This window comes from Zalophus californianus, chromosome 10 (genome assembly GCF_009762305.2).
Source record: "Zalophus californianus isolate mZalCal1 chromosome 10, mZalCal1.pri.v2, whole genome shotgun sequence".
Classification (NCBI taxonomy): Eukaryota; Metazoa; Chordata; class Mammalia; order Carnivora; family Otariidae; genus Zalophus; species Zalophus californianus.
In genome coordinates, this window is record NC_045604.1 from 24223133 (window position 1) to 24249412 (window position 26280).

At 33.0% G+C, this 26280-nt stretch overlaps 1 protein-coding gene across 3 annotated transcripts in view; it reads right to left on the reverse strand.

The window, feature by feature from the left end:
* KCNT2 (potassium sodium-activated channel subfamily T member 2) overlaps positions 1 to 26280 on the reverse strand; it is a 362885-nt gene that overhangs the window by 135845 nt on the left and 200760 nt on the right. For all 3 annotated transcript variants that reach the window (XM_027613976.2, XM_027613975.2, XM_027613974.2), the window contains exon 13: positions 22824 to 22932. In XM_027613976.2, coding sequence (XP_027469777.1) covers positions 22824 to 22932 — 109 coding nt within the window. The remainder of the gene's footprint in view (positions 1 to 22823; positions 22933 to 26280) is intronic.

Genomic DNA, 26280 nt, shown 5'->3' on the forward strand with positions numbered 1-26280 from the left:
ACACCCTAGGAACTGCAGAACACTCATGAAAGAAATTGAAGAAGACACAAAAAGATGGAAAAATCTTCCATGCTCATGGATCGGAATAAACATTGTTAAAATGTCTATGCTACCCAGAGAAATCCATACCTTCAACACCATCCCAATCAAAATTCCAATGACAGTTTTCAAAGTGGTGGAACAAACAAGTCTAAAATTTGTATGGAATCAGAAAAGACCCCGAATCACTGAGGAAATGTGGAAAAAGAAAAACAAAGCTGGGGGCATAGCATATTACAAAGCAGTGATCACCAAGACAGCATGCTACTGGCACAAAAACAGACACATAGACTAATGGAACAGAATAGAGAGCCCAGATATGAACCATCAATTCCATGGTCAAATAATTTCTGACAAAGCTGGAAAAAATATGCAATGGAAAAAATCCAGTCTCTTCAACAAATGGTGCTGGGAAAATTGGACAGCTATATACAGAAGAAAGAAACTCGACCATTCTTTAACACCCATACACAAAGATAAACTCAAAATGGATGAAAGACCTCAATGTGAGACAGGAATCCATCAAAATCCTAGAGGAGATCATAGGCCGTAACCTCTTCAACATCAGCCACAGCAATTTCTTTCAAGACACTTCTCCAAAGGCAAGGGAAACAAAAGCGAAAATGAACTTTTGAGACTTCATCAAGATAAAAAGTTTCTGCACAGCAAAGGAAACAGTCAACAAAACAAAGAGGCAACCCACAGAATGGGAGAAGATATTTGCAAATGACACTACAGACAAAGAGCTGATATCCAAAAATCTAAAAAGAATTTCTGAAACTCAACACCCAAAAAACAAATAATCAAGTCAAAAAACGGGGAGAAGACATGAACAGACACTTCTCCAAAGAAGACATACAAATGGCTAAGAGACACATGAAAAAATGTTCATTATCATTATTAGCCATCAGGGAAATTCAAATCAAAACCACATTGAGATACCACCTTACACCAGTTAGAATGGCAAAAATTGACAAGGCAAGAAACAAAATGTTGGAGACGTTGTGGAGAAAGGGAAACCCTCTTATACTGTTGGTGGGAATGCAAGTTGGTACAGCCACTTTGGAAAACAGTGTGGACATGCCTCAAAAAATTAAAAATAGACCCACCCTATGACCCATCAATTGCACTACTGGGTATTTACCCCAAAGACACAGATGTAGTGAAAAGAAGGGCCGTATGTACCCCAATGTTCATAGCAGCATTTTCCACAATAGCCAAACTGTGGAAAGAGCCAAGATACCCTTCAATAGATGAATGGATAAAGAAGATGTGGTCCATATATAAAATGGAATATTACTCAGCCATTGGAAAGGATGAATACCCAACTTTTGCAACAACATGGATGGAACTGGAGGAGATTATGCTAAGTGAAATAAGTCAAGCACAGAAAGTTAATTATCATATGGATTCACTTATTTGTGGAACATAAGGAATAGCATGGAGGACATTAGGAGAAGGAAGGGAAAAATGAAGGGGGGAAATCGAAGGGGGAAGTGAACCATGAGAGACTATGGACTCCGAGAAACAAATGAGGGCTTTAGAGGGGAGGGGGGTGGGGGAATGGGTTAGCCTAGTGATGGGTATTAAGGAGGGCACATATTGCATGGGGAAGTTGGTGTTATATGCAAACAATGAATCATAAATACTACATAAAAAACTAATGATGTACTGTATGGTGACTAACACAACATAATAAGAAAAAGAAAATAGTTTTAGCTACATTAATAAATAGAAGTTTGAATTTGTAGGTGAGTTGGATAACTACAGAGTGAACACATAGAGGCACCTGGGTGGTAGAGTCAGTTAAGTACTGCTACTTTGCCCCTCATTTCTCAATGTCATATGACAGCCAAGGTTTATTGATCATGCCACTAAAATCTTCTCTGTCTTTCCCACCTTTCCCACCTCCATTCTACTGTCCCTACTTGCTACAAGCTTTCAATCCTTATCCATAATTCTTAAGGGCCGGATATCAGCTTTTAGAATTATTACTATTTTTTTTTAGATTTTAGAAAGGTAATGTGCTTCATCTACCAGACCCTATGTAATACATCTAGGGAGCAGCCTATGCTTTAACATACTATTATTTCTGCAGCTAAATATGTGAATACTAAGGCAAAAAGTAAAATTCAGTATGGGGATTGCTACCAAATTAATTTCAGGTCAGATCAGATTTCACCACCAGCAGAAATACTTTTTCTTTCTTTCTTTCTTTTTCTTTCTTTCTTTCTTTCCTTCCTTCCTTCCTTCCTTTCCTTCCTTCCTTCTTTCTTTTCTTTCTTTCTTTCTTCTTCCTTCCTTTCTTTCTTTTCCTTCTTTCCTTCTTTTTTTTTCCTTCCTTTCTTCTTTCTTTCTTTCTTTTCTTTCTTTCCTTTCTTTCTTTCCTTTCTTCTTTTTTTTTCTTCCTTCCTTCCTTCCTTCCTTCCTTCCTCCCTCCCTTCCTTCCTCCCTTCCTTTCTTTCCTTTCCTTTTTTTTTTCCAGAATATTCTGGATTTTAGAATTATAGCTAAGGGATTGTGAATCTTTATTCAAACTATGATTATCTCTTACCTAGACAAATGCAAGAGCTTCTTAATTGCTTTTCATGTCTTCCAACTCCTCAGCAGTCTATTACCCTTCCAAAACTGTGCTGTCCAATTAGAGTTGCCATTGCACATATAGCCATTTAAATTTAAATAAATTAAAATACAAATAAAAGTTCAGTTCCTCCATCTTACTAGCTATCTTTTAACAACAGTAAAGTGCCCAATAACATTTGTGGTAACTGCCTACAGTATCAGACAATGTAAATATGGAACATTTCCGTTATCACCAATAACTGGACAGTGCTATTTGTTTAGCCAAATAGATTAATGACCTTCCATTAATCCATATATTTCAAATTAAAATGTCATTCATACACTGGCAGAATTTGGGTAACCTTACTAACATGCCATACCACCTTTTCATGATTTTTCTTAGCCACACTGCTGCTAAAATTGCTCATTTATAATAACAGAAGAGGAGGTAAAACATGTGGTTGTACATGCAGGTTGGTAGGTAGATGTGTTGGTGGAAGTTCATGAACATTTTGTTTTTCTTCCTATGGTTCTATTTTCTTTGTGAAATTGGTGGAAATGATTAAAGAAGAGGTTGGAAATAAGAGGAGAAAATACGGCATAGCTGTTTAAGAGAGTGGAAGAGGAAACAGAATAGTGAAACATAGAAAGATGTTTGGCAGCTCCTGGACCCCAAGAAATCAAGGATCATGAATTTACAGTAGGAATAGTCTGCAGGTTTGTTTATTTTGTTTATTTTGTTTCTTCAGACCACATTTAAATGCATGGAAGTAAACACCATCTTCTGTCAAGAAGAGAGAGAATTCACCACCAATGACTTCTGACAAACAAGTCTCACTAATGAACAGAAGGTCAATGAACAGAGGTTGAATTAAAATAGTGGATTATAATGGTGTGCTATGGAATTCAAACAGGTTAAGAGAAAACAGTATCTGCAGTTGTCAATAGTGGTAAACGTTTGGTAGAATCAATGAATTGTAAGTCCCAATGTAGTCAAATGATAGTTGGAGTTCTGTACTAGAGATGTGAACTGGAATGATAAGAAACAATGGTCAGAAACAGGGTCACCAGGAACAAAGATTATGGAGGGGTCACATTAACAAGTAATGACATGACCACTCTGGAAGTGAGTGCTGAGATAGGATGGTGAACAAGAACATTCAAAATAGGGAAATTACAGGTACACAAGTCTAGGGCATTGAGAGAATCATTTCATGGATATCAATATCACTAACTATTATACAGTGTTGGAAAGAGTGAGTAGACAAGGAGACCAAGTGCTTCTCAGCTCAATTTTTTTTTCAACTACTTGTCCTTCTTTTTTGGGACATTTCTGAGTCACAAACTGCCAATTTTTATCAGATAATTTTCTAATTAAAAATGTAAGACAAAGTTATAGAAAATTTAAGTATATTGAAATGCATAATGGAAAATTATATCTGTAACAGAAATCGCTATTTTTCCTTATTATCCCCTTTCCCCTGTATGCAGAAACAACATATCTATGGAAACATGTCTGGAAAATGTTTGGAAGGGACAAGAATACAAATGTGTGTAGGCAGCACCTTGCTGATATTAGTCGGTATATAAAGAGAGATGACCTGAGGTAAGAATTGATCACTTCGCAAGCAGAGAGAGAAAGGAATAAAGCTCTCTTAAACAGGGCATTATTTACAGGGCATAATTATTTAGAAAGCTAAATCTACTGTCCACGAAAGAATCTGGAAAAAGTGAACTGTACCCTAAATAGCAGGAGATGATACTCTTTCAGAGTCTTTATCAGAGGCTTTCCATTAAGACTTCTCACAAACCAATAAAGCCAGGCCTGTGGCAAGAATCAGATTAAAGTGCTGCATTCCCACTCAAAGTTGTTTTAGATGATGGCAAGGTAGCTGCCATTAAAATCGAGAGGGAGACATGAGCAGGGCAACAAAAACCAGTAAATATGGCAGGTTTAAGAAAGTTCTTGGAGAAGAACTTTGAGCACAATTACTGACACATGGAAAGGCATGAAAGAAATCTGCTCCAATTTGAACTTCCTCTGTGGCCACAGAGAATAGTGAACAAAGAATATCTCTGAATAGACATGAAAACATGAAGGAGTTATTCTCTAAGAGCAGAATGAGTGTCTAATAAGGAATTTATGAGGTCTCTGCCATTCATGTCTGACAGGATTTCATCATTGCTATGGACCAATGACTGCTGTGTGTTTCCACTTCTTCCTTTTTCCAAACATCAATATTTTATCACAATTATCTTGTTTCACTATTTTATATTCATATGCGATGGGGGTAGAGGTAGCTAACTGATTTATTAGTGTGTGTGTGGCCAGACCATGAGAAGCCACACCTAGAACTGACTTTGCATTACCCAGATATCCTGGACTTTAAGTTGGATGCAATAATTGATACAGCTCTGTGGAGTATTTTTCATAATAATGGATGAGTTTCTCAATATATATGGAAAATATTGTACATGAATACTTAGGTGGATAAGGATTTGAACTGTGGCTGAAACTATTATCACTCTTTTTCATTTTCTCCTTCTTCCTTTCAGTAATAGAAACTCTTATTTCCTCTCACCCATCCACAAATTTTAGCTGGGTGCATGGCTTCCCAGGTAGAAATTATATTTTCCAGCATCCCTTCAGTTAGAAATGTTCTCCTGACTAGGTCTGTCCAGCTTCTGTATTATTTTTTGGTGGACAAAAACATTTTCCCTAAACTCTTCCCCTCTTGTTGGTGAGACTAAATAATGGGAAAAGCTCAGTTTTGATTATGCAGACAGAGATAACTCCTTAGCAATGATAAAATCGGTCCATTTTTTTCTTTATGGTTTCTAATTTCCCTCCCTTGTTGAAGAAAGCATTTCGTCTTTCAAAATTATGTGCATCTCATAACTTCTTCTTATCATTTTAAAGTTTCTGTGTATTTGTTTTGATTTAGATTCTTCTTGTTTGTGGCTTGCTGTTAAAGCATGAGCACTGGAGATCAAGTGTTGTCACCACTGAGTGGTGCCATGGGCAAATATTGATCCCTCTGAGCCTAATTTGCCTTATTTTTTAAATGTGAATAATAGTATGTCCCTCATAGGATTTTGTGAGAAGAAAAGTAGACAATGAGTATGAAATGCTGATCAGAATTCTAAACAAGTATATATCTTCACATCATGCTTATTAAAAACAAAGACTTCAATAAACTATCTTGAAATAATGCATCTCATATCTTGAGATATGCCAATAATACATTTAAAAAATATAAGTAGCAAAACAATATAACATAAATTTATTGTTCTGGAATTAAAACATAATCCTAGTTTTATAGAAATGCTGATTTCTTCATGTATGCTCATATGCTCACATGCATGTCTGAATAAGCACAAAAAAATGTAAGAGCAGGAATCAAACTATTAACAGTAACTACCTCAAGGAGTGGGCAAATTTTCAAAAACTATGACTTTTAAAATAGTAGGATTATGTGAATTCTTGTTTTTTTTTATTGTTACATTTATTATTTTTTTATTTTTTATTTTTTTTATTTTTAAAAGTTTTATTTTCTCCAGCTAACTTTTTTTTTTTAAGATTTTATTTATTTATTCATGAGAGACAGAGGGAGAGAGAGAGAGAAGCAGAGGGAGAAGCAGGCTCCCAAGGAGCAGGGAGCCCGATGTGGGACTCGATCCCAGGACCCTGGGATCACGACCCGAGCCGAAGGCAGACGCTCAACCATCTGAGCCACCCAGGCGCCCTACATTTATTATTTTTAATGTAAAGGCTATTAAGATGAGCGATTATAATTAAAGATACAAGTTTATAGATACATATGAATCAAATCTGTTTTCAAGTCCCTTTTACTTTATGGAAAATAAAATTGTTAATTACATTTTAACAAGTCAGAATCTTTTTTTAAAGTCTGCCTCAGTATTTTCTGAGCTCTTATATGATTTCAAATACTAGAAACTTCTTCCGTGCAGTTGCTAGGTAACAGGTCTTTGGAAAGCAGTAACAACAGTGGAAAGTGCACTAAACCAATGCAGGGTTGTGATTTACAGAAATCAAATTATCCTTTGGAAAAGAGCTTTTAAACAGAAACACAAAACAGGATAAATTTTAAAAATTGAATGTTATTTGTTTTTATTTTATGGGGATAAGTTTATTACATAGACTGAACAAACTGTTATAAAATCTCTCACACATTCTTTGCTTATTAGACTGTTTATAAGCATGAGTGGGTCGATTGCTATGAATATTGTTTTTTTTTTCTTAATAGGAGAATGGATAATCTCTAACAATTCAGCTTTATTTTGACCCTATCACTTTAATCAATAAAATAATCAACTGGTGAATGTGTATCTGTGTTGCATGTGTATGTGCATGCACAACACATGCATGATCACACAACAGAGACTTTTGCCAATTCTAGGATAGTGAGCCATTCAACCATGAAATGTCTAAGAATAGGTTTATGTAAACCTTTAAAAGTCATTTAGTTTCACAGGATCTAAATATAAGAATGCTTATTAAATATATAGAATTCAGCTCCATTTGAGATTGGCAATATCCTATAAAACAGATTTATTGCACCTCAATAATTCAAGGTATAAAAAGCTTGCTTGATTTTCTAATTGCTTGAATCCTTGCATTATTTTAATGCTGTAATTTTTTAATGTATCACATTAATTAAATGCTCAGAAGGAGAATCAAGTTTCCTGTATTCCAGAGCAAAACAGTTTAATTGTATTAACCTCTCTTTCTTTGAAACATGTCAGAAAAACAGCAGACTTAATATTTTTTGAAAAATTATTGTCCCAGGACTCTGATTTCTTTAGGTTCTAACCAAAAGTATTCTTTCCTCACTAGCTCATGATAGTTATTGATATCATGAGAGCTAAGAATACAACTATTGAATCATCTTAATAGTAATAATAATACCAAACAATGTTTTAGCTTTTAAGCTAAATTATTCATATGTATGTGTGTATATACACATATTATTAAGCCTCACAGAAGCTCTATGATGTTTATTGTGTTAAACCATTTTCAGATAACAAATCAGATGTTCAGAGGTAAAATAACTTGCCTAAATCCATTATTAATTTAAATTCAAACTACCAACAGAGAACTCTACAAAAATTATACAACCTTAAAATTGATTAAACAAACGCATTAAAATAAATGATATATTCTAGTGGTTTTCCCTCTCCTGAACACGCTTTAAGGATTACTGCTTGCTACCAGATGGACAAATGACTCAAACAGCCACTAAATTAAACTGCTGACTGAAAAAATACAACCACTATGTTCCCCAAACACCCATCATTTAATAAGGTAGTTTGGAAGGCATGAAGTCAAACTTGACCTTGAAATCAATTTCGTTACTTTGCAATCACACACACAAAAATTGCAGCTAGACTAAAATGATTTGAGTCACTGATTCAAAGGTATTTGGAAAGATCCCTAGATTCATTAGTAGCAAATATACTGTTATACTGTGATAAATGTTAGAAAAAAAAATTAAATGCAGGTGCTATAAGCAAATACAAAAGGATATCTTTCCTGCCCTGGAGCAAATAAAAAAAACATCTCCAAGGAGGTGATGTTTAAACTAAGATTTTAAGGATAATTAAGAATAAATTATTTGAATGGTGAAGAAAGTGGACAGAAGTAATTTTCTTAAAAATAAAATCAGAGAGGTAGAAGGATATTTAAATTTTTCTGGAAATTAACAACAAAAAAAAGGTCTAAAGATTAAGGAGAGAAAATATTACAAAGTTGCTGACAGAGCATGAGGCATTGGGATCCAGCATAGAGATGAGAAGGAAATTATATTATAATAGAAGGAAAGCAGGAAGTGGTAAGTGAAAACGAAGCAACATTTGGAAAATATGGTAGTCAAAAATTTGAGGAAATTTTCATTTATTGGCTTCAGAGAATTAGGAAAAATGACATAAAGTTTGAAATTGTAACTGCAAGAGCGGAGAGTATTTTGATAAGAAAATATTCCACACTGTTAAGGGCCTCTAAGTTGCCCAAGTGAGTTTGTGGTGATATGAATCTGACCCACTAAGTGATTTTTTTTTCCAGCAGTGTTCAGCCAAGGAGCAGGAAAAGAGGATCCATCTATGTAGGATTTTGTTTGTGTGTATGTTTCTTTCCAATATGGAGCCGTAAAAAATTAAAAACAAAGGAAATTAGTATAGTAATATGAATTTGATTGAAATTACAGCCTATAGAATTCAGGTTGTTTAAAGAGGGCAGGAGAAGAAAGGAAGGTAAGGCTCAGGGAGAAGCCACACTGATGATGCTTTAGAGCAATGCTCGTCAGCTATTTGTGATGAAGAATCAATATTTTTTTTCCTTTTTCTTAATTTCCAACCCACTGCAGACACATACGTTGTTCTATTGCGCATGACTGGTATAGAATTTACACCATGCATGACTCACCTATGATTCTGATATGAGTCTACTCACTTTCTAAAGAGACAACACACTGATTATGCACTTGGATGTCACGGTGATGTTAAATTGCTATCAAAGTTGCTAAATGCTTACTCTCAATTGCTATACTTATCTTGTAGCCTAGCAAAAGTCTGTAGACTGAAACTGGTCTTTGAACAACATTTTGAATAGTACTGCATTAAAAGTCTTCATGAGGCAGAAGGAGCATGTTTAGGTGATAATGGAGGGTTGAACAAGAAAAATAGAAACAAGGAAGATTGAGTTTGGATATCGTGAGGTTTGAAGAGTATAAATAAGACTGGAAGTATTTAGGATGATGTCAAGGTCCAGGTATATACTCCATTACATATTTCTTTCACTCTAAATCTCAGGGAATTTTTGTCAATTAAACTGGAAAATGGATCTTCTGAATCAAGCATTCTATGAAGTTTAAAATACAATATCTTAGCACTTATAAATATGCCTGATAAATAGGAAAATGTTGCAAATGTTGTCCTGTGCTTGATTTAAATGATCATTAGATTTGGAGTCACAAGATATGAGTCTGAATCCCATGTCTTTAAGCATGTGGTCTTTAGGCAACTGTACTTAGTATTATATTAGACAAATACATATAATTATTTACATCTGTCTTATAGAAATATAAACTTCAGATTGAAATAACACAGGGCAGCATACAGTAAACTATAGAGTCTCATACCAAGTAAATATTTTTGTTTCATAAAAATAAAGAGTAAGTGGAAATATGAGCTTATATGAGTGCACACATTTCCCTTACCAACCAGGGGAGATGCTACAATTTACCTGATCCTCCCAGACGAATGATAGCCCATAGCCATATTTATAGTTGTCATGTGTAATCTGTGACAGCTGTTTTTTGGTAGTGTCATTATTCTGGACAAAATTGCAAAGGAAACTCTCACCTCATCACTTACATTACACATTTAGTATAAACTTATTAGCAACTGCTTGCCTGTTGACAGTCTCCCATAATAACCAAATCTTTCCCTTTCCTTCCAAAATGTTCTTACCAATGACACATGATAGATGATAGATAGATGATGATAGATGATGATGATGATGATGATAGATGATGATAGATAGATAGATAGATAGATAGATAGATAGATAGATAGATAGATGATAGATGATAGATAGATATAGATGATAGACAGATGATAGATAATAGATGATAGACAGATAATAGATGATAGATAGACGATAGATGATAGATAGATGCTATTGTCAACTAGATGCTTGTCTAACAATCTGAATGAAGTAAAAGTAAAGTACAAAAGAAGACTGAAATTTCAGTTTTACCAGGAGACATATGTAACTGAAAAGGAATTCCTCAATGCAAAGGGAGTTTGATTTAATGGGTAATTGAGCCGAATGTTATGTCTAACTAAGTCCTTGCCTACTTGGATGTTCTTCCTTAATATCACCAACTTTCCACCAAACAGCCCCCACAATTCTTCAACATAATATTCATATCAACAGATTCCAAGAAATAAAGTAAGTTGGGCATTTCAGTCATTCGCTACTCACACACGCTTTTTGACCTTAAGGGATAATTCCCTTACAAATTCTGTCTTAAAGAAAGTAACTTTCGGAAAAGTAAACTCATTTGAAGCATTAAAAGATGAATCCATGGACAATCTAGAGGCAAAAAGCATAAAAGTACAAGAAAAAGAGATAAAACTTTTGTTAGTTAAAAGCACCATAAATGCAATCCAAAGACAACTTGCAAACTGAAGAAAAAATGCAATTTTTAAAATGTCAAAATGTTCATAATTTTAGAATATGAAAAACCTCTAATTCACTAAGAGAAAAATAGTCATCTCTGTAGAAAATAAGAGTACAGGGATGTATTTTATATATGAATTAACCCACAAGTTAAATGGGCAATAGATACATGAAAATGTGCAACTCTGTTAGTAATCCAAAACTGAAAATTAAAATGAACTATTAGCGACAATAGCACGTATCTTTTAACAGCACACATTTTAGAGACAGAGAACACGGATTAAAGGCCTGGTTCCACCACTTAGTATGGCATCATCAACATTTCACTTAGTATCTTTGTGTCTCCATTTCCTCATCTGCAAAATGAGAATATTGTTGACCCTTGAACAACACAGGGGTTAGGGGAGCCAACCGTATGCACAGATGGCGAATCCACAAAGAACATTAGACTGCCCTAAAACTTAACTACCAATAACTGGAAGCCTTGCCAATAGCATAAACAGTGGATTAACACATATATTGTATATTATCTGTATTATACTGTGTTCTTACAACAAAGTAAGCTAGAGAAAAGAAAATGTTATAAGAAAATGATAAGGAAAATACAATTACAGTACTGTACTATATTTATTGGGGAAAAATGCACATATAAGTGGACTCCTGCAGTTCAAATGCATGGTCAAGAGTCAACCATACTAATAAAATCTCTCTATGGTAGCAAGCCTCCTGAAGAACTAATGGTTCTCATATCCTGGTATTCACAGAATAGGGCTGATCTGTGTAACCAGTAGGATATTGTGGAAATTACAGAGGACAGCCAGGGCTATGTCACAAAAGACATTGTGGTTTCTGCCTTGCTTTCTTTTAGGTCAATGTTTTCTGGGGGAAGCCAGCTGACACATCATAAGGACACTCAAGTAGCCCTAAGGAAAAGTCCAAGAGGTAAAGAACTGAGGCCTCTGGAACAGTCAGCATTACCTTGCCAACCACGTGAGTAAAGAGTGAACCACAACGGAAGCAGATCTTCCAACCCAAGTCAAGCCCTCAGGTAACTGTAGTCCCAACTGACGTCTTCACCGCAACATCATAAATATCCTGATTATTACCCTCTCAAATTCCTGACCCACAGAAACTGTGAGATAATAAATGTTTGTTGTTTATACCACAAAGCTTTAGAGTTGTTACACAGCAATAGATAGCTAATAGATTACTTTATAAGGTTGTAACAAAAAAATTGAGTTAATCTACAAAAAGTGCTTTAGAACAGTAGTCCAAGGCACCTGAGTGGCTCAGTCAGTTAAACCTCCAACTCTTGATTTTGGCTCAGGTCATGATCTCAGGGTCGTGATACTGGGCCTGGAGCCTGCTTAAGATTCTTTCTCTCCCTCTCTAAAAAAAAAAAAAAAGTAGTCCTTGCACAAAATAAGGACTATGTAAATGTTGACTGCCACTATTAGTATGACTATAATAATAATAATAAGTTCCTAATATTATTTTTCATTTGCCCAAGGGGCAAGAGTTAAAGGAATAGTGCCCACTTTTGCAAAAGTAAATTATACATTTCTGAAGAGCAAATTGGCTTTGTGTATTAAAATCAGAAAAGTACACATACTATTTAACCTAGAAATTACACTAGGTAATCATATAAAGCTTATCACACAAGTTCAAGAAAACCTCTTCTATGATATTGGGTATTTATTTATTTATTTTAGTCCTGGACAAAACTGAGTCATAGTAAGCTGAAAAACAAGGAATGTTGAACACACACAATCCAAGGAGGAACTGAATGCATCAAAATTACTCATTTACAATTTCAACATATTACAGATTTCTTTTCCTTATTTTCAAACACATACTCTTCCAAAATTTGTTGGAAATAACTTAGCTCAGCTCATTGCATTCACCTTGGTGATTTTTAAAAATAACTATCACTTTTTAAATTTGCCTTATTTTTCATTCTTCATTGGAAGCTGAGTTAACATTCAAGAAGGAAGTTAACATTCAAGTAGCTACTGACTGATCATTAGTTTTAGTCTATGAATATAGGAATACAGAATAGCCAATAGCTTAAATGAGAACTTGGCACCAATGAAAGTTATTGTTATATTAAGATATTAAATGGCATTTGTCATGGGTTATAAAATATAACAATATGTTAACTGTACAATTTCATAACTCAAATAAATTATCTTTTACCAATCTAATGATATTTCAGTTCACATAAGCAAATTATTATAGTCTATATAAACATAACCACTAGTCATAATTAAGTGAATAACACGTTCCCTGCGTAGATATCACCATTCCCAAATGTTTTCATGGCATTAATTACACTTGATAATCTGAACCTTGAGGGGAAAAAAATGTAAAAATGTAAAATCTATAAATACATGTAAAAACAACCATTATCAGCAAAATCACCTTCTAGCTAGTATTATGCTTCTATATAAAAATGAAATATAATTAATTATACATGTATTACATTAATAAAATTGGTACCCTACTTTAAGGAATTCCATATCTTACTTATTTCATTTGTATTGACCTTCATTTTAATATAATTTCTAATAAGGACTTTGGTTGGATAATACATACACACACCACATCTATGTATCTCATATATCTATTCTCATACGGCTAGACATTTTCCTTCTTTCTACATGTATTCTTATAATAAATAAAACTGCAATAAATGCCCTTTTACTTAAATGTGTGTAGCTCATATTATTTCCTCATGAAACCTTCACGTAACTGTAAACAGATATTAGTGACTATGTGACTAGTGAAGGAGACAGACAAGGGAGAAACACAGTAGGATAGAACTGGGTTTTCCCTACACAGGTGGAAAAACTAGATTTTTTTTCCCTTTTCACTATTTCACATATTGTTGTATATTTTTATTTTACTGAGTTATAGTACTACTTTTGAACATTGTTACTGGATCTTTTAAGTTTTTAAATTTTATACTATAGCCTGTATACTTGTAGTAATAAAATACTATGAGTCGAGCACTGTGCTTGTCACCGAAGATATAAAGCATTTAAGAAACTCATATCCTAGGGGCACCTGGCTGGCTCAGTCAGTGGAGCATGTGACTCTTGATCTTGAGGCTATAAGTTCAAGCCCCATGTTGGGTGTAGAGATTACTCAAAAACAAAACCTTTGGGGAAAAAAAAAAGAACTTTCTATTCTAGAATTAAATGAACATCTAAGCAACTACAAATCAATTAGTAAACTGCTATAATACAAATTATGTTAAATGGGAGGATATACAAAAAAGAGATTAAGGTGGCAAAAATAAAATAAAATGATTTCTCACTTTCTTTGGTTTCCACAGTCAACTGATTATTAGGTCCACAGAATATATCTGAAATGATTCATGAGTCTGTTCTCACTCTCCACATCCATCATCACCACTCTGGTTCAATCCCTGAGTCTCTCTCACCCGAACATCCTAATAGCTTGCTAAATAATTACTCCTGTGAAGCTCTTGGTGTCCCCTCCACTGTACTCCACGAATCCCCTGGAGTTACTTTATTATCTAGTTAAAATGTTATCCCTTTACCTGTAACTGTCATCTGTCACTCACTACTTCTCCAGCCACATTCCAATTCATTAGTAAAGCCTAATTCACAGTCTCTCTCACATATTTGTGTGTGCACAGTATGTTCTCATGCAGTCTGTTTTGAGGCAACATTAGACAAACATCCATGATAATATTACAGAATTAGGATATTATAATATCCTCATATTAGGATCTCATTCTTCTAGGATTAAAAATCATATTTTAAGAGACTTTTCAATACAGAATTACTCCAGGGACAAATATATTACATTAAATCATGAAAACTTTACCTAAATAGGTCTATCAGAATGACTAAATTCATCAATCAAAATCTGATGAAACTAGCACATAACTGGAATCATGAGTTTTTATATATATGGAGGGTAGCAAGGGCAGGGGAGGAGAATCATAAAGTCACAGCTGAAGCTCCACCTGGAAAGAACAGGCTCTATTAGAGTGGTATTCTTGGGCAGAACATAAAAGTACACTGGCTCACTGGTTAAAAAAAGGGTGATGTAAAGAAAATGAGAAAATCTGCCATTGGAACAAACAGCTAGTCCATCTGATTTATCATTACACCACTAGTACCTAGACTAACAAATTGTTCACAGTAGGACTCAATAAAAATGTTTTGAATAAGTAAATGAGAGTGAAAGAAGATAAACCTGTTCTTTATAAATCATTGTTATCAAGAAACTACCTTAGAGACTGAAAACCATAGATCTAGGGTATGATAGAATATGCCTGGCACTTTCCAAAGACAGAAGAAGAAATATGCTACTCTGGCTTTCAGAACCATGAAATTGAGTCTTGGAGAAATACAAGACTATAAGAAAATTAATGGAGAAAAACATAAAGATGCTTTGAGTTAATTCAATTTTAAGTGGTCCACAAGAAAATGGCTTTAAATATCTAATGTTCAATGGTGATTTAATCAAGTGTCGAAGAAAACAAACAAGAAAGTTGGTTTGGCTATTTAATAGACCCACATATTAAAATTTTAAAAGCTACAAAAAAAAAGTAAAGCAAATAAGATACTGTTTTTTTTGTTAGGAGGAATGAAAGACAAGAAAATATTTCACTTAAAAATAATTCACACCAATGTTAATTTTTTAGTTTTAATTAAACTGATATAGTTATATAAGAAATTAACATCCTGGGAAGCTGTGTGATGTGAAGGGTATACAGGAATGCTCAGTCCTGTCTATACTAATCTTCTATCTAAATTATTTCGATAAAAAAATGAAAAAGTAAATGCAATTAAAAATGAAATATTGATTTTTTTAATTTTTAATTTTTTAAAGACTTATTTATTTATCTGAGAGTGAGGTCAAAGAGCAGAGCAAGGGGAGGGGCAGAGGGAATGGGAAAAGCAGACTCCCCACTGAGCAGGGAGCCTCACTGGGGGATCCATCCCGGGACCCTGAGATCAGGACCTGAGCAGAAGGCAGACACTTAACGGACTGAGCAACCCAAGTGCCCACAAAATATTGATTTTAGTACTGAATTATAAAAATACAATTATAAAAGACATTTTGGGGACAATTGCCAACATTTAAATACAAACCAGACCCATGAAAATATTTCACCCTCTTAGGGGTGAAAATGTGGGAAACTGTTAACTGTTGAATGTAAATGGAGGGAATACAAGTTTTCATTGCATAATTTTTAAGCTGGGTGTTTGATTTTTTGTAAAGTAAAAATAGTGAAGAAAGAAAAAATTGAAAGACTCTAAATTGTGCTGGTCTTCAACATGGCCTTAGGTTAAGTAGCTTCTGATGATCTCTGCAATAACACAAACATCAAAGAGAATATTTTCATCTAAAAATAGAGAATTTTAAAAGTTGGGGTTTTCATCTTTTGAAAATGTAGGAATTCAAAGCATTATGTTCTTAAGTAGGTTGTAAGAATGAAATTTAAACTGATATCTATGTGGGTGTTATATGGGAAAGGAAGAAATTATTCAGCATGAAAAACTCACACTTACCATTTGGTGAAAGTCGAGTATTGCACATACATATGTTATTTAGAAACAGCTAACATAATTTCCAATATTTATATTACTTGGAAATATTTTCCACTCTCTTTTCTGGGTAGAAAAAAGTGAAGCATTGGGATGTCTTGTGTTTCAGCAAAAAAATTAATAGTGAGTAAACTGAGACAAGACCTTCATTTCTTAGTCAAATCATTTCTCCAAGATTTGTGTGTGTACATGCATATGCACACATGCACGTGTGTTTATTTTAAACAATATTGTTTTTATAGTGGTAGTCACGACTACCTACTATAAGAAATATGTTTATATAACATTGTCAATGATATTGTTAAAAATACTTTCGTCTATACTTTTAACTTGTATTGCAATTGAAATCTTTAAAATTTTTTTTTAAATTCCCAGAACTCCTACTGTTCTAGTATAATGAATCATTCTTCTAGGCATGTTTTAGTTGTGAAGTAGAGAGAATTTCATTCAGTCAACACTTTACTATTGAGGTATGATTCTTCCTTTCATTCATGAACTTTAATTCAAATTCTGTTACTTATGAAATATCATAGCCAAAGCATGGAAAATAAAATTCATAGAAAATTCACAATTTATAAATCGATTTTTACATTCTTTATTCTGACTTTTACATTTTCTACTCATACAAATTTATTTATAAAATGATTTTTAACATTCTTCTCTGCCACCTGTGGGTGAAAATTTACCAATATGATTTTTATGTCTTCTTAAATCTGTTAAAATGAGGTAGAAAATTTTCAAGGACCCAGTATGTTGAAAGAAAATCAGTTGACAAATGAAAGGTAACTGAATATTCACTCGTACATGATATAACCTTTTATCTGGGAGGTAAAGACAGAGGGGCAACCTAAATTTAGCAATTGATTTATTCATACAACAGGGATTCATCTCCCACTGATTTTCTGAGTATTTTCATCCGACGAGGAGACAAATAGCAAACTTCTTTTAGATTCAACTAATTGGAGAGCTCAGTTTATTCTTTAAGTTTATTCAAGGCTTTTCAATAAAAGAGTTCTTTTCCTAATAAAGTACATTTTTTTCCTTATGTTCCTTTTATTTTGGGTTTGTTTCTTTTTTAATGATTTTTGGAATATAGAGTGAAGAAAGAGATAAGGGTTTGGTTTTATTCTGATTAAAATTTGGTCTATAGAAACATGTCTGAAAGCTGAAATATTATAATGTTTTGCTTTTTTCATCCTGGTTTTTCCACTATGAGGAGAATATTTGTGAAGGGCTCAACATGTAGAAACCTTTATCCTAGGTGATTTCTGATCAGATATATGACCTTGGAGAGACTTGACTAGAGTTGCTAGTCCCACAAGCGGCTGCCAGAGAATATAAGATGTTACAAAACCACATTTTTATATTAGTCATAGCTATGGAACCCTGCCATTACTTCTTCCTATGTTTCAGTACCAACTGCCACTTCTTAAAAAAGAAGTGTATTGATAAAAAATATTTCTCACTGGAAAAGAGATTTAACACAACCAAAGCTATAGTACCATTTGACTTTTGTTCTACAGAGGTTGACAAAAAAATAACCCACCAGAAAGAATCTTTTAAAATTAATGATGTGGTAAAAGAATGCTGGCATTGATATACTGGAAAGAGGAAACTAGTGAGTTCAGGCTGACACTGGAGGCACGAAGATGTAGCAACCTATTATACCACACAAATGGTAATCACTACCACAAATGTGCTGGGGAACATGAAGACTAGAAGTAAGACTATAGGCAGAACTCATGGATACCTAGGAAAGCAGGAAAGGGGAGTGTTTTGACACAGCCATGATCATGGCATGAACTAGGGTTGTGTCAGTGGGTAAGCCTGGGATTCTCAGGGAGTCTAACCAACCTATAGGACTTGATGGATTGAATGCAAATGATTGAAGAATGATTCATGGATTTTGGCTTGAGTTCTAAGTAGATGGTGCTGAGAAGAATGGGAAAGAAACAGATTTTAAGTCAGGGAAAATCAGTAAATATTTGTAGACATCTTAATTTTGAGACAGCTGTTAGAAACCTAATAGGAGATATTGACTACACAAAGATACAACACTGAAGCTCATAGTGAATACTGAGGGAGAGATGTAATTTTGGAAATCATAGAAATGAATGAGGTCCCCTAAGGAAAAAGTATGTAAGGAATACTGTAGAAAATCGTATTTAAATAATATGGCAATTTTATATCTTGCTTTCCAGTGCTTACTCCTTTTATTTATTTTTGTAGTCTTACTGCACTCCTTAGGATTTCCAGGAAAATGCTGAGTAAAAGTGGTTTGGTAAGCATCCCTGTTTGTACCTAATCTTAAAGGCAGACTTTCAATATGTGGTCATTATTTTTTCTTCTAGGTTATTGTGTAGATAATTTTCCTTAGGCTAAGGAATGTTTTCCTCGTAGATTTCTAACACTTTTTCTTTCTTTCTTTTTCTTTTTTTCAAATTGTAAATGGATACTGAATTCTCTCTCAAAAGTTTCTTTTGTATCCATTGAAATACTATTTTCTCCTTTGACATGATGATCTATTTCTGGAATAATTTCAACTTGGTGATGATATATTATTTTTTAAATACATTACTTTGATAGTTTTGCTAATATATTTTATATAATTTTTCAACTATGTTAACAATTAAATTGGTCTCTAGTCATTTCTCATGCTATCCTCAATAAGTTTTGTATCATGGCTAGATCAGCCTCATAAAATGAGTTGGGAAGAGATCTTTTTCTACTCTTTGGAAAATATGTGCCAGCTGAGAACTATGTGCTTTTTGAATGTCTATAATAAGCCGTAAAACATCATGAGCAATCCCCAGTCACTTTTCCTGGGAATAAAGATAATATAGAATTGTGAGGAGGATGAAAAATAGGTACTCAAGATTCATGATAATCATCAATTTGATAGGTACCAATTACTAGTGACTGATGTTCTTTTGAGTATTTTTTAAATTATAATAAACCTATGAGATAGTTTCTCTTATTATCCACACTTTGTATTTCAAAGAACTCAAGCTGAGAGAAATTAAGAAGCCTGAGGTCACGTAGTTACTATATAGTAGAATGGAAATTTGACTGAGGATGGTCTCATTCCAGAATTTGCAGTATCGATCTCTTTACTTCGACTTTAATTTATCATAAAAAGGAAAATTGCTGAAAGCAAATTTTTCTATGAGCCATTTGAGTTTATTTTCTTCTTAGGAAATTTGTGGTAATTAAAATAATCAAATTATCTATGAAGTATATTTTTATGTTATTGAATCACATTAAAATTTGTAGTGGTTTATATTCAGAAATTCTGTATCATAGCTATTATTCTACCAAAGATATCTTCTATCTGCAGACTTACTATTTTTACTTTCCTCTCGTGATGAAATGAGTAAGAACATATCTTTTCTGCGGCTGAAATCATTCCCATATAGTCTTTTCTCTTATAACTCTCATCAAAGTGTAGATTATTTTAAATATAATTAATAATATAATAATTCATTCAAATGATATTGTAACAATTCAATAGTTTAATGAACATAGTGACTTGTTCAGAAGGAAAGAATCCATATATGATATGACTGGTAGATGTGCATAAAGTAATAGTTGCTAGGTCGCTATATTGTTTTTACTTTTTAATATTTTGTATATTTATAACTTAAATTTTGAAAGTTTCTTCTTTTCATCTTTTAAAAAAATGGATTTACTTTAAAAAAATACATAAATTATAGTCATGGTGGTAGTTTCACAATTTAGGGTGTATTGAAGAGGCTATTTAAATAAAAATAAAATTATCTCATTTTATATCCTATATAATTGGAATTGTGCTATTTAACACTCATGAGAATGAGAAGACAAAAATATAATGAATATTATCAAATGAATATTGGTTTAAGATTAAAGCAATTATTATTTTATTACAAATGATATTAGTTATCTTTTGCCAAATAACAAATAACTACAAAATTCAACAACTTTAAGCAACCAATACTTAATTTCTCAAAATTCTGTATGTCAGCATGACTTTTCGGGTTGACTGAGGCTAAGTCAGGAGCTAGAGAGGTGGGGGGCCTGGGATGGATAAGCGTCACTTTCCATGTGATTTTTTAATCCTTAGGGAGGCTAAATTGGGAAGCTTTACATGCAGTTCTCTGGGTAGTTTTCCGGTGAAGGGACAGCAGAAGCACAAACTTTTAAGACTTAGTCTCTGAAGTCATACAATGTAGCTTTTGTTACATTCTGGTCACAGTCACAAGACCAGCCTGTATTCAAGTGGTAGAGAACTACATTTCACCTCTTCATGGAATAAGCCGCAAGATCCCATCAACACTGGACAGACACAGGGAACATGGTTCATTGAAGACCATTATTTTAACAGTCTACCATACAAACTGTCAGCTTGGTACACTGTCTTTTGAAAGGTAAAGTCTGTAATCTTTTAACCTCATGCTGAGATGTGAAATTTATTATCTGGGTTTAAGAGTCTCATACATCACCCCAAACTGTTTTATGACATTTTAATGAAACTAGGATGCTTTTATCTTTTTATAATATAAAAGAAGAGTTCCTCTGAGATGTAATCTCAGCTTAAAAGAATACAGATAGCATTAAAAGGACTTTCACCAGGTGCCATAAATAAGAAATATTGTGATAAACTATCAGGATAGAACTTTTAACTATCCCATTCATTTCAATGGGCTTATCAAAATAATGGTGAGATAAGAATATGAAAGAGAATCAATGCAAATAGTCTTTGTAATTTTTTATTTGTAAAGGTGGACTATTTCAGTGAGTTTGATCTATCTGTTGTAAACCTACCTAGGGCCTGTTAAGAAGAGGAAAGAACTAAAGCCTATTCTGAATTTTAGTTATAACACATTCAAAATTATAAATTGTTTTCCCAAACTACATATTGCTTTAGGATCCACATATGATATCCATTTATTGAGCACCTAATATGTTTCAGATATTATTTAATCCTTACTGCTAATCTTAACCAATGAAATAGAGACATTATACATATGATATATAAAGTAACAGAAGAGAAAAATAGGGCTCAGAATACTAATTTGGCTATCTAAATCTTAAGTGGTGGTACTCAAATTTAAATTCACATCTTTAGGACTTATGTCATTACTGCCTTCCTTAAAATTATATCATAATAAGTCATTATCAGGTACGATAAAAATTTTTACAAAAATATTCCTTTTACTAAATAGTAATAAAAACAAGGCAGCTAGTTGCAAAGGTCTTTTAGATAAACAACTGGCATTTCCTGAATGCTAATTACATATGTAACAGGTAGCAGATGGAGAATTTACATGTATTTTCCATTAAATTTCACAAAGCCATTTACAAAGGAGGTGCTCTTATTTTAAATTTTCAGTTTAAGGAACAGGTTTAAAAAAAAAAAAACATAGCACCATCATCACAAACCATTTAAATCAGTAGTAGTACTTAAAACAAACTTCCAAACAGATACTAAAGTGCAGCCACAGTTAAGAGCCATTGATTAGTTTGCTATACATTTTTAGAGAAAACTGATGCCATTAGAAGCAAGAGTAAAAGATAAAAAAACAGCAAACTGAATTGCAATAATTTCGTGGTTTTCTTAATATTATGTAGAAATTTCTTAGTGTTTATAATTTTTCAATTAATTATCATATACAAATAGGTAACCATTTTAAGATATTTAAACACAGATGAAGAAAATACATTTTGCTACCACTTAGTTAAAATGATTTACATTTTAATGATGTTTGCAGCTTTACATTATTAAGGTGAAATGTTAAAAAAAACAAGGATGTTATTTTTTTTTAATGTACATAAATTACTGCTTGGATCAAACTTAGTTCCTACAGAAACATTTAAGAAAAAAATAAAGTATCATCTTACTGTTCATTTTCCAGTTTAAAGTATAATCTCATATGAAATTACTTTAAAAGTGGTGTCTCTATGAAAAACTCACTTGTATGTTTTTCTTGAAATGTTTTCAAAATCTATATTATTTCCAAATAAATCTATTTTAATACATTTGAATTATTTTAATATTACTCTAATGCATATGTAAGCTTACATATGTATTAAGTAATCTATAACAAAGCACTATGTGTAAATGTAAGTGTAAATTAATAGCTGCAGCATTCAAAACCTGTATTTATATTATGCATAAAACTGTAAGTGCTAATCTATTTATAGTCTTACCAAGGTATCCAGTAAATTCAGTTGCTTAAATCACCAAATTATATAAAAAAGTAAAAATTCACTCCTTAAACATTACTTTGCCACTTTTTAAAGTGAATATTCTCTCATAACAAGTAGATGAAAAAAGAAATCCTTCTATTCTATGCAATCATGAATATATTAAGTTGCCACTAATTTCAGAGACATAACCCTTAGTGTCACAGTTTGAGGAAATTTGAAGTATCTCAGTTTGAGACTGAACTTACCAGCAAATTTGATATGGAATTTATTTTCAGGCTTTAATATCTGGACATACAAAGGGCAATTTGGAGCAAAATCTTTTACAGCCCATGCTCTCAAAATTGTTTGGTGGTCCTGAAATGATAAATATCAAAAGATCATGAAATAAATTGAAAAATTTGTAACATATAAAGTAAAAATCTTCAATTGGTGTGTTAAATGGTCACACCCACAGTTTAAAATGCAACATAAAAAATAATGAATTGTAAGGACTTATTTTTAAAGATTCTTATTATTTCTATAAAGGAGAGTAACAATACCTAATTCAATCAATGCTAATTCCCAGCACTTAGAAAATTAGCAGCGATTAGGAGGAAAGTTTCTTGACAAGCTTAAAAGTAATTTTCTTAGAAAACAATTGAGGGGCAGAGGCTTCAGAAATACAGCACAACTAATAGTTTGTAATAACAGTTTCCATGGAAAAAATATGAATTCATAATAATTTTAACATGTTCAGGAAGATTGGCAAAAGGGGAATGACTACAGTGACCATGCATGTAGAGAATATACCATTTTAAATTTTTTTTGTATAATAGTAAAAGTAAAAGGATTTTTGACTCTATGGGTGTGTGTTGGAAAAGATCAGTAACTTTCAGATACTAAAAAAAAAAAAATCAAAACAGTTTTAAAAAAAGTTTCTGAGACTGAGAAAAGGAATAAAAAGCATGCTTAATATTACACATCGTATGACCCCATAAATTATTATTTAATTAAGTAGATCAAAGCAAATTATCAGAGAAATATGTCAGTTAGCCAATACATTTTGAAAAAGGAAACAAAATCATGTTCAAGGATACACTGTCCATATAGTAGTCATTAGACACACGTGGCTGTCTAAATTTAAATTGACTAAAGTTAAGAATTCCATTTCCCTATCACACTAGCCAAATTTCCAGTGTTCAAAGCCGACTGTGGCTAATTCAAAGCTGTATGGAACAGTGCAGATATAAGCATCTGCATCACCACAGAAAGTTCTATTTGACAATGTTGTTAAGGAAAGAAAAGAATAATTAAAAATACAAGTAGATATGAGGGATTGTTTATGGAAGTGCAGAAAGAAACTGTTGTCAGTGGTTGGCAATTCTAAGTTGCATGAAAGTTGATGAAGTACACTCAGAATTCCTTAAGTAGATAAGCGGACAATGTGTGTCTTCCACGCAAACATTCAAAACGTGATGATGAACCTGATACAGAGTGACAGTTAATTTTATGTGTCAATTTGGCTGGGCCATTAGGTGCCCAGGTATTTGGTTAAACATTATTCTGGATGTGGGAAATCCCAGAAAAGGGAGAGGCAGAGAAGAGAAGTCACAAATTCTGTGTATAAATTTATACAACATCGGCTAACCTCTAAACCACACATGCATGGGACAGAATAAGAGCAATCTCAACTGAGATTTGAATCACTGCCCACTAGAAGGATGATAGAGTTTGCATTCAAGTGAACCAAATTAACTGCTTGCTGAAACAAGAATATCAACACTCTTCAGAGGAATATTGGAGACAGACACCAAGGCTCCACAACATAATATAATATCCAGAATACATTGCAAAATTATTCAATATATGAAGTGCCAGAAAAATGTGACCTATTTGTTAATTTCATGGGCAACAAACAAAACTAAGTTCAATAAACATTAGCCTTTACATGATCTAGATGACTGAAATCAGACTAGGGCTTAAAGCAGGTAATAAAAATATCATCACTGAGGTAAAGGAAATATGCCCACAATAAATAGGAAAAAAATTCAGTAAAGGAATGGAAAATATTTTTTAAATTAAACAAAAAGCTCAAATATCTGAAACATATTCACCAGATGGGCTGTGAAGTATAATGGAGATGACATAGGAGAGTCAGTGAACTTATCATAGCTCAACAGAATTTATCAAATTTAAAAAACAGAGAAGAGGGATGGAAAAGGAACAGAGTTCAGGGACTTGTGCAACAATGTAAAAATGTCTTATATAATATAATTGGATTTCCAGGAAGAACACAAAGGAGAAAATAGAACAGAAAATGATTTGAAGAACTAGTGGCTGGAAACTTCCCAATTTTGTTAAAGGCATAATTTTTCAAGTTCAAGGAGCTCAGAAAATCCCAAACCACATAAACAAAAAAACTACCACACCTAAGCACTCTGTACTCTAATTATTGAAAACCAAAGGTAAAGATAATATTTTGAAACCATCCAAAGAAAAATAGTTGTATGACCAAGGACTCTCATCAGAAACCATGGAAACCAGAGGACAGGGAAACAATATCTTATAGTCCAGAATGAAGAGGGGAAAAAAATTTAAGCCATAATTTTATAGAGAAAAATCCTTCAAAGAGATGAAATAAAGGACTTTTTCAATTAATGAAATCTAAGAAAATGTGTTGTCATCAGAATTATACTACAAGAAAATTATAAGAAACTTCTTTATGCTGAAAGGAAATGATACCAGAGGGAAAGTCAGAACTTCGGTTATCAAAGAAGAGTATCAAAAATGGGTAATATCTGAGTGAACAAAGATATTTTTTTTCTTTAAAACATGTATATCTTTACAAAGAAAAATTTATAGTATTGTCTTGTGGAATTTGAAGTTTATAAAAATAACAGAAGAATAAGTGCAAAGTTTATAACTTTAATAAATTGTTCAATATTAAAAAATAAGTAAATTGTGAATATTAACATGAAGCAGACTATTAAGACTTAAACCTGTGTAGTGTAGTCCCTACAGTAGTCACTAAAAAAATTTCAAAAGATAATTTCTAAAAAGCCAATAGGCATAATAATAAAAAAAAGTAGAAAAGAGAAAACAGAGGAACATGAATTGGTAGGGAGAAACAGAAAACAATTTAGTTAGACCTACATCCAACCATATAAATGATGGCACTAAATGTTAATTAACTGAACATATTAAAATGTAAAGCATATTTGAAAAACAAAACTAAAACTCAGCTATAAGCAATTTAGGAGAGAGGGCACCTGGATGGCTCAGTCAGTTAAGCATCTGACTCCTGATTTCAGCTCAGGTGTTGTGGGATCAAGGCCGGGATCGGGCTCCACACTCAGCTCTGTGTCTGCTTGAGATTCTCTCTCTCCCTCTCCCTCTGCCCCTCCCCTGATCTCTCTCAAATAAATATATAAATAAAATCTAGTTACTGATAAAAGTTACTGATAAAAGAAGTGATAATAAGAAAAAAAAAAACCTCAATTTGAAAATGAGCAAAAGATCTGAACAGACCGCACCAAAGAAAATACACAGGTGACAGATAAGTACATGAAAATATGCTTAACATCATGTATCATTAGAGAATTATAACCTAAAACAACAATGAAATACCACCACACAACTATTGGAATGACTAAAATCCCAAACACTGACAACACCAAATACTAGCGAGGATGTGGAACAGTAAAAAGTCTCATTCATTGCTGG